Raw genomic sequence first — 10,000 nt, 5'->3', positions numbered from 1 at the left:
CTACTTAACTTCATCAAATAAAATTGATGAAAGAAAGTGAGTAAATTTAACTCATTTCGGTTAATACAGAAACGTTCACTTACAAATCTGATGTACATTTGGTCAAATTTAAGTGAAACCATGCAAGCTCATTAATTATGCAAGCCCGGAGAATGCTGGGAAAAGTTAAGTAAAATGCACTTATTTTATTTACCTGAAGTTTACTCAAATTTGTGAATAAATGTGACTGTATCAGTTCTAAATGTAAATTTAGAGCTGATACGTGATGACGCATTGTTACGATAACATTCATTAATAATTGACTATTTACAGCCTAGAGACTTAATTTGACATCCATCCATCCATCATCAACCGCTTATCCTGTGTACAGGGTCGCGGGGGGCTGGAGCCTATCCCAGCTAACATTGGGCGAAAGGCGGGGGACACCCTGGACAGGTCGCCAGTCCATTGCAGGGCCACACATAGACAGACATACACTCACACTCACATCTAGGGCAATTGTTTTTGGAGACACCAATTAACCTAGCCTGCATGTCTTTTGGATGGTGGGAGGAAGCCGGAGTACCCACGCAGACACGGGGAGAACATGCAAACTCCACACAGAAAGGCCGGGGCAACCAGGGTTTGAACCCACAACCTTCTTGCTGTGAGGCAACAGTGCTAACCGCTGCACCACCATGCCGCCCACTTAATTTGACATGTTGCAAATAAAAATGTAGAATTTACTTAATATTTTTAAGTTCACGCTTTAATGTATTTAATGTAAAGTAGGCACATTTCTGCTTTATTAACTCAACACATAATCTTTATTTTAGTGTGTTCTTTTCATTAGGGTGATACAGATCATATAATAAATTGTAGCAGCAGCAATATTATGAGAAAGTCACCAGAGTTCAAGAGATACATTTATTAATGTTGCAAATCGCAATAAATAATTCTTCCGACAATTGTGTGCGGGCGGATTAACACAAACGTGGCGCGTCACATGTGCCTCATCCAATCAGAATTAACTGTCGAAATAATGTCTATATAGGCTATATATGTTTAAGACAGTCTTAATGTGTTGTTGTCATTTAAAATAGCAAATAAACACGATTCGTTTATTTTAGCGGCATAACAAGCCGACAAATACCCGCGTGAGTTATTGTGGCAATCTCTTGAACTGCTTTATTTTAGGCAGTTATTTCCCCAGAATTCAGTTAATGGATAATAATGTTAAAGTGAGATGAATGCGGTAATGAGCTGGAGGAGGAGCCACGGGAGGGATTTGCGTGATTTTGCATGATCTGAAAGTCCTCTGTTGCGTTGAGGAGTTTAGAGAAGAGATGCGCGAGGAGGATTCAGCTGAATGACAGTAAGTGACTTCACAAACAGTGTCACAGTGTTTTACAGAGATTAGGCAACACTTACTGGGTTCTGCTTCATATTATTCATTTATTTATTGGGCATATGTAATATAACCTCATGCACTGTGAGTCGCAAGGGCTTTCTGAGTGTGTGTGTTTCTATGTGTGTGTGTGTGAGTGTGTGTGTGTGTGTGTGTGTGAGACTGTGTGTGTGTGTGTGTCTGTCTGTCTGTGTGTGTGTGTGTGTGTGACTGTGTGTGTGTGTATGTGTGTGTGTCTGTCTGTGTGTGTGTCTGTCTGTCTGTCTGTGTGTGTGTGTGTGTGTCTGTCTGTGTGTGTGTGTGTGTGTCTGTCTGTCTGTGTGTGTGTGTGTGTGTGTGTGTGTCTGTCTGTGTGTGTGTGTGTCTGTCTGTGTGTGTGTCTGTCTGTCTGTGTGTGTGTTGGTCTGTGTGTGTGTCTGTCTGTCTGTCTGTGTGTGTGTGTGTGTCTGTCTGTGTGTGTGTCTGTCTGTCTGTCTGTGTGTGTGTCTGTCTGTGTGTGTGTCTGTCTGTCTGTGTGTGTGTCTGTCTGTGTGTGTGTGTGTGTGTGTCTGTCTGTCTGTGTGTGTGTGTGTGTGTGTGTGTGTGCGTGTATGTGTGTGTGTGTGTGTCTGTGTCTGTCTGTGTATGGGTGTGTGGGTGTGTGTGTGTTCTGTGTGTGTGTGTGTGTGTGTGTGTGTGTGTGTGTGTGTGTTTGAGTCAAAAGTCAGAATACAGAATTGCTTGTTTACATTTCAAACAGTCTATAATATCCTCATAGATGTGAGTATCTGTGAAATGCACAAGCGGACACAATAAAGCCACACTGGAATATATAATGAAGGTAGATTTGACCAAAATTTTATTCTCAGGATGTTTTATGATGTATTTTTAAATAGAATTTGAACTTTGTGATTTACACTGAAGTAATAAGATGAAGCTCTTAATACATTGAAAAGTCATTTTAAGCGTGAACTTTAACATATCAAGTACATTTTGCATTTGTACTTAATACAAACATGTAAAAATGAATTCTATTGCTTATAAGAAAACAAATTATTATTATTATTATTATTATTATTATTCTATATTTTTATTTTCTCCCCAATGTGGAACGCCCAATTCCCAATGCGCTCTAAGTCCTCGTGGTGGTGTAGTGACTCGCCTCAATCCGGGTGGTGGAGGATGAATCTCAGTTGCCTCCACGTCTGAGACCGTCAATCCGCGCATCTTATCACGTGACTTGTTGAGTGTGTTACCGTGGAGATGTAGCGCGTGTGGAGGCTTCACACTATTCTCCGCGGCATCCACGCACAACTCACCACACGCCCCACCGAGAGCGAGAACCACATTATAGTGACCACGAGGAGGTTACCCCATGTGACTCTACCCTCCCTAGCAACCGGCCCAATTTGGTTACCCCATGTGACTCTACCCTCCCTAGCAACCGGCCCAATTTGGTTACCCCATGTGACTCTACCCTCCCTAGCAACCGGGCCAATTTGGTTACCCCATGTGACTCTACCCTCCCTAGCAACCGGGCCAATTTGGTTACCCCATGTGACGCTACCCTCCCTAGCAACCGGGCCAATTTGGTTACCCCATGTGACTCTACCCTCCCTAGCAACCGGGCCAATTTGGTTACCCCATGTGACGCTACCCTCCCTAGCAACCGGGCCAATTTGGTTACCCCATGTGACTCTACCCTCCCTAGCAACCGGGCCAATTTGGTTACCCCATGTGACTCTACCCTCCCTAGCAACCGGGCCAATTTGGTTACCCCATGTGACTCTACCCTCCCTAGCAACCGGCCAATTTGGTTACCCCATGTGACTCTACCCTCCCTAGCAACCGGGCCAATTTGGTTACCCCATGTGACTCTACCCTCCCTAGCAACCGGGCCAATTTGGTTGCTAAGGAGACCTGACTGGAGTCACTCAGCATGCAATGGGCTTGAATAATTAGTTTGCAACTTGATTAAAACCTTTTTATTGTTATGTTTTGTAACGTCTCGTTTGCATGGCTGGACTTGGAAGAGAATTCGGCCCGGGATTTTACATCCCGACTGGCCCAACTGTTGAGCACGGGGGGTGTTCGGTGTTCTTTTCTGGATATCGTGGCGCCGTTTTGTGGTCCGTTCTTCTTAATGTAGCGGCTCATTGTTGCTTATCGTGACCCATTCGGCACATTTCATAGCCAAACTACCAACCTGTTCGGTTCTCCCGATGGCCAGTCCACCCCTGATCGGCCTAAAATGCGTAGACCCACCGGGAAAATGCCCGGTATGCCCGATTACCAGTCCAGCCATGATCGTTTGTGAAGTCTGAAATTCATTTTATTCTTACAATTAAAACATTTCAACGCAGTCTCAATGAGAAATCGTACAAATTCGTGCAAGTTGGCTAAATCGAATGAAATCATACTGTGTGCGTTGGAACGACTTTTGCAAAAGCCAATCAGGTGACTCTCCCTCGTCTCTGTCATATAAAACGTACACTTTACTCTTCAAATCATCCGTACAGACTCTTTAAAAAGGCATAAAATTTACATCTGACATGTGGAACTTTCGCTTCCTTCCGCATTACACATTCGGCTATTTGCACTTCTAGAATTCATACGAACCGCCCGTCTAGTACGATTTCATTCGATTTAAGGTGCGTTCACACTAGGCTTCGAGCATGCACATTTTTTTCGGGCAACGCAACGGACCAGGATATGATGTCACACCGGAGAGGCTTCTGGTTTTAGAATATTACACTTCACAAATAACAAAAAGTACTCTACTAAAAACCTTAAAAGTATTCTCTTTCCAGCGACAACAAACAGCTTTGAAATATGCATCAACTGAGGATTCGTTTCAAAGTTTTCTCTGTTGGTCACGCGTCCTGTCGTCATGCACATTTGCAGTTCAGACTATGGTACCCAGCGTTGTACGAAATGTCTTCGCATGAGGTTGCCGGAGTCTCCCACGTTCGAATGGGAGTGAATAGCGCGAAGTGTAGTGCGACCGCCCCTTTATCCAACTCATATGTTTTATATATATATATAATATAAATCTTACAAACTTCTGCTTTATAGTAAAATCGGATGAAATCATGCCGTGTGTGTGAGTGTGTGTGTGTGTGTGTGTGTGTGTGTGTGTGTGTGTGTGTGTGTGTGTGTGTGTGTCTGTGTGTGTGTGTGTGTCTGTGTGTGTGTGTGAGAGAGTGTGTGTGTATGTGTGTGTGTGTGTGTGTGTGTGTGAGTGTGTGTGTGTGTGTGTGTGTCTGTGTGTGTGTGTGTGAGTGTGTGTGTGTGTGTCTGTGTGTGTGTGTGAGTGTGTGTGTGTGTGTGTGTGTGTGTGTGTGTGTGTGTGTGTGTGTGTGTGTGTGTGAGCGTGTATTTATCACTTTGTGGGGACCAAATGTCCCCATAAGGATAGTAAAACCCGAAATTTTTGACCTTGTGGGGACATTTTGTCGGTCCCCATGAGGAAAAACAGCTTATAAATCATACTAAATTATGTTTTTGAAAATGTAAAAATGCAGAAAGTTTTCTGTGAGGGTTAGGTTTAAGGGTAGGGTTAGGTTTAGGGGATAGAATATAAAGTTTGTACAGTATAAAAACCATTATGTCTATGGAAAGTCCCCATAAAACATGGAAACACAACATGTGTGTGTGTGTGTGTGTGTGTGATTGAGTGTATGAGTGAGTGTGAGTTAGTGTGTGTGTGAGTGTGTGTGTGTGTGTGTGTGAGTGTGTGTGTGTGAGTGTGTGTGTGTGATTGAGTGTATGAGTGAGTGTGAGTTAGTGTGTGTGTGAGTGTGTGTGTGAGTGAGTGTGAGTTAGTGTGTGTGTGAGTGTGTGTGTCTGTGTGTGTGTGTGTGATTGAGTGTATGAGTGAGTGTGAGTTAGTGTGTGTGTGAGTGTGTGTGTCTGTGTGTGTGTGAGTGTGTGAGTGTGTGAGTGTGTGTGTGTGTGTGTGTGTGAGTGAGTGAGTGTTTGTGTGTGTGTGTGTGTGTGTGTGTGAGTGTGTGAGTGTGTGAGTGTGTGTGTGTGTGTGTGAGTGTGTGAGTGTGTGTGTGTGTGTGTGTGTGAGTGAGTGAGTGTTTGTGTGTGTGTGTGTGTACACATATATTTATTTATTTTGGGTGACATGATTTCATCAGATTTTAGTCTGTGAGATTGAGTGCAGCTGTAACGAGTTAATATGGTCTCTTGGACATTTTTAGGCGATTATTTGATTACAGAAACAAACTGCACGAGCTATTATAACACTGTTAACAAATTCTGGAGTGTGTACCTTCATTAGCAAATGCTTAATTATCACATAATCTATAATTAACTCATCAGTGATTGAAAGTGTGTAACAAGAGATAATTCATCAGTGCATAGATTATATACAGATCCTCAATGTGTCTTGATTAAATCCTGATTAACAGAATGATTAACATAACCTCAGATTTGCTTTGGAGACATCGCGGCGCTGCGTTTCCTTTCATCAGGGTCGCATTGTCCACTTCAGCTCTGTGCAGCTGCAGCCTCGTTTGCATAATTCGTTTAAATGTGTTGCTGCCCTCAGAAACGATCAATGATTGTCTCCGTTAACAGGACAAGATTCAAATGCAATTCGGCTGAGAACGGCACACAATCGTTTTCATGGGCTAAACCTGTCAAAGACCATTTTTACCAGCCTGATCTCAAGAAAATGAAGCGAATGGGATACAGTTTTGCAAAATGGCATTTCGAGGTTCGTTACGGGCATTTGGACAGTTCCGAGGTGAAATGGCCACTGTGTGGCGCTAAAAGCGAGTGAAACGTTCTCCTGAAATGTTAATGATCGAGATTTAAATCAACAAAACTGATCTCAGCTATCCTAAACCTTGAATCTGAACCTGACCGATGGTGTCAGAGAAGCAAAATGTGAGATGAAAAACAAACCACGTCATTTTGTGTTGCTTCTATGACACGTGTGGACTCGTGCTCTTCAGGACTCGTACCCGCTCCTTTACATCACAAGTGCAACGCTCTATCAGTCAGCTAAACGCTCTCTCTGTCGCACCGCCGCGTTCTCAGGGAACAGAAGGGGTCTCCCCCGCCCCTGGCAGCGGTTCTCCTGCTCCAGGCGGTCGGCAGCGAGCCCCTCCCCGCTCGCGGTCGGCGGTCTCAGACCTCACCGCGTTTCAGTGGCTGGTAGGGGACTCCTCCGCCCCTGGCAGCAGCCCTGACTGCTCCAGGAGGTCGGTTAGGAGCCCCTTCTCCCCTCGCGGTCGGTGCTCCATTGAGGTGGATGGTAGCGGCGAGAACTCTACTACGCCGTATCCCTCCTCCTTCCCGGGTCTTCGGCACCAATGTAAAGGGATATAAGGGAAAGGAGGAAGCGAGAACCGGCTTGACAATATAAATAATAGTTTAATGATGAAATAAACCAAAAGATGCAAACACACACATATGACGGTCAGCTGCCCGTAAACGCTCTCTCTGTCGCACCACCATCCGCAGTCGGCCTTTATCCCTCTCGGAGGCTTGATTAGCCTGAAAGGGACCGGGTGTATAATCACGACCTCGCCCTCCGCCCTGCCACATTCCTCCCTCGTTCTCTCAGGCTGGGTAGCCCCCGGCATGGGGTACACCCCCCCCTCTCTTTCACTAGGGGAGGGCGTGCCCTAATCCCTGTCTGCCGGCAGGTCATGCCCGCCTTCCTGAATCTGGGAGGGGACAGGGGGAGGGTAACAAACATAATTAAAATATACTCCACTGTTACAGGAAGTACCACCCCCAAAAAACACTGTAACATTTAAAAGAGAGGGAAAATGCGGAGCGGCAGTGGGAGAGAGAGATGAAAAAAAAACACTTACTCACCAGTTCTCCGATACGGCGTAGCTTGATCCTCGGCCACTCCTCCACCCTCTATCGGACGACAGCCGCGCCTCCCTGGGCGGATCGGAGGCAGTCCTCCTGCCCCTGGTGGACGGAACGCCCCGCAGCATTCTCGGGGAACAGAAGGGGTCTCCCCCGCCTGGCAGCGGTTCAACCGACTGCCTGGCGCCACGTTTCAGTGGCTGGTAGGGGACTCCTCCGCCCCTGGCAGCGGCCCTGACCGCTCCAGGCAGTCGGTTAGGAGGCCCTTCACCTCTTCTCCCCTCGCGGAATCACGACCCCGCCGTCCGCCCTGTCACAGTTACATTTGGCATGCCACTCTCAAGTCATCATTAAAACGTCATTAACACAGTCACGAATGTCTTTCTCCTCCCCAGTATGTTTTAAATTCAGTTGACAATGTGTCGATGCTTCGTTGGAACCTAGAGTCTTTTGGGCATTGGGCACAGAAGCCAGCAATGATATACAGTACATACATATATATTTAGCCTACATCTTGTTTTTTGTTTGGACAGCAAACACATCCTGTAAAAAACAAGATGTAAGCTATACATATTAATATTGTTTATTTTTCTAATTGTCCCACATCTTGTTTTTTACTGTGTGTTTTGTGTCCATAGAACCCTAACCCTATAGAACACTATATAGTCTGCATATGAATGCAGCTAACGTTGAAAGCTCACTACCTTGATGTTTTTAATTAAACAGAAAGTCTTTAGATTACTACAAGACGAACAGTGCAAGAAAAAGTGTGCTATCATATGCAAAAGCATTTCCAAGGCAACCATAACATTTATTCAATAGTTTCAATAGACTCTCGAATAATAAATAAAAAACATTTACATGCTCCAAGGTGTAGCTGTATTCATGCCACGCTAGCAATGTCGGCTTTGCCTTTCTCAAAGTAGTTTTAGCATTACATTGTGTCCTTGAGCGAAGCACTCAGCGGCACCTCTGCGCACCGCCGTTAGTAGCGACACTGGGCGCCAGTCTCACTGAAGTGCCTTCGAAATGGTAAGTATTGAGACGCTGAATGCCTGAATATGCATTTGTGTTTTTGAATGTTTATGCTGGTAAATAGATGTAAGGGAAATTGCAATCACTCCCTAGCATTTCTGATATAAATAAGGTCACATATTCTTAAAGAATGTTGTTTATTATGCCAGTGATTTAATCACATACAATTTAACCGTTCAATTAAATAACAAACGATTTATTAGGACGTACTTTTAAGCAATTAGTTCAAAAACGTATCTTATTATACTGTTTCAACTGTGCAATTAACTAGTTCTGTAAACGAGTGATCTCCACACTGCTCTGTCCCATCTATTAATGAGAAAATGGATCAAATGGATCTTTAAAAAGATTTCTCTAATGGCTCATTGATTAAGTGTTGATGTGATAAATCAGCGCTCACTTATGTGTTACATAAGTACAAATATGGTGGTCCATGGTCTGGGTATCTCAGCGAGTATTGACGATGACTATCACACCTGGAGTCGCGAGTTTGAATCCAGGGCGTGCTGAGTGACTCCAATCAGGTCTCCTTAGCAACCAAATTAGCCTGGTTGCTAGGGAGGGTAGAGTCACATGGGGTAACCTCCTCGTGGTCGCTATAATGTGGTTCTCGCTCTCGGTGGGGTGTGTGGTGAGTGACTCCATTCAGGTCTCCTTAGCAACCAAATTGGGCCAGTTGCTAGGGAGGGTAGAGTCACATGGGGTAACCAAATTGGGCCGGTTGCTAGGGAAAGTAGATCACATGGGGTAACCAAATTGGGCCGGTTGCTAGGGAAGGTAGAGTCACATGGGGTAACCAAATTGGGCCGGTTGCTAGGGAGGGTAGAGTAACATGGGGTAACCAAATTGACCCGGTTGCTAGGGAGGGTAGAGTCACCAGGGGTAACCAAATTGGGCCGGTTGCGAGGGAGCGTAGAGTCACATGGGGTAACCTTCTCGTGGTGGTGATTAGTGGTTCTCTCAATGGGGCGTGTGGTGAGTTGTGTGTGGATCGTGGAGAGTAGCATGAGTCTCCACATACTGTGAGTCTCCTAAGCAACCAAATTGGCCCGGTTGCTAGGGAGGGTAGAGTCAGGGAATTGGGCATTCCAAATTGGGAGAAATATTTAATATAATAAACAGACGGGGTCTGGGTATCTCAGCGAGTATTGACGCTGACTATCACACCTGGAGTCGTGAGTTTGAATCCAGGGCGTGCTGAGTGACTCCAGCCAGGTCTCCTTAGCAACCAAATTGGCCCGGTTGCTAGGGAGGGTAGAGTCACATGGGGTAACCTCCTCGTGGTCGCTATAATGTGGTTCTCGCTCTCGGTGGGGCGTGTGGCGAGTTGTGCGTGGATGCCGCGGAGAATAGCGTGAAGCCTCCACACGCGCTTCATCTCCACGGTAACACACTCAACAAGTCACGTGATAAGATGCGCGGATTGACGGTCTCAGACGCGGAGGCAACTGAGATTCGATTGAGTCACTACGCCACCATGAGGACTAGCGCATTGGGAATTGGGCTTTTGGAGCAGTTATAACATATTATAAGGTGTATTATGATACATTACTAATGCATTATAAATATGGGCTTCACAGAAAGTGTTACCAAGTGTTTGAACTGTGTCTTTTCAGGTCTGTGGAGTAGCTTCATGATGCCTCTTCTCAATGTGACGGAAGACAGCGGCCCCAGCACGAACCCGACCCCTTATTCGCCATCATCTCTGTCCTTCATCACGTACTCCGCACTACCATCATCCCTCTCTCCGTCTCTTCCGCA

At 45.4% G+C, this 10,000-nt stretch overlaps 1 protein-coding gene across 1 annotated transcript in view; it reads left to right on the top strand.

The window, feature by feature from the left end:
• Positions 1 to 10,000, top strand: part of drd2l (dopamine receptor D2 like) — a 26,400-nt gene that overhangs the window by 1,998 nt on the left and 14,402 nt on the right. Inside the window, exon 2 of the mRNA XM_052143713.1 lies at positions 9,856 to 10,000. This exon is cut by the window's right edge and continues 226 nt beyond it. Within this exon, the coding sequence (XP_051999673.1) occupies positions 9,856 to 10,000 (145 nt within the window). The remainder of the gene's footprint in view (positions 1 to 9,855) is intronic.

Source organism: Xyrauchen texanus, chromosome 15, assembly GCF_025860055.1.
Source record: "Xyrauchen texanus isolate HMW12.3.18 chromosome 15, RBS_HiC_50CHRs, whole genome shotgun sequence".
Taxonomy (NCBI): domain Eukaryota; kingdom Metazoa; phylum Chordata; class Actinopteri; order Cypriniformes; family Catostomidae; genus Xyrauchen; species Xyrauchen texanus.
The sequence above is the reverse complement of the archived record's forward strand: the minus strand, read 5'-3'. Positions and strand labels throughout refer to the sequence as shown.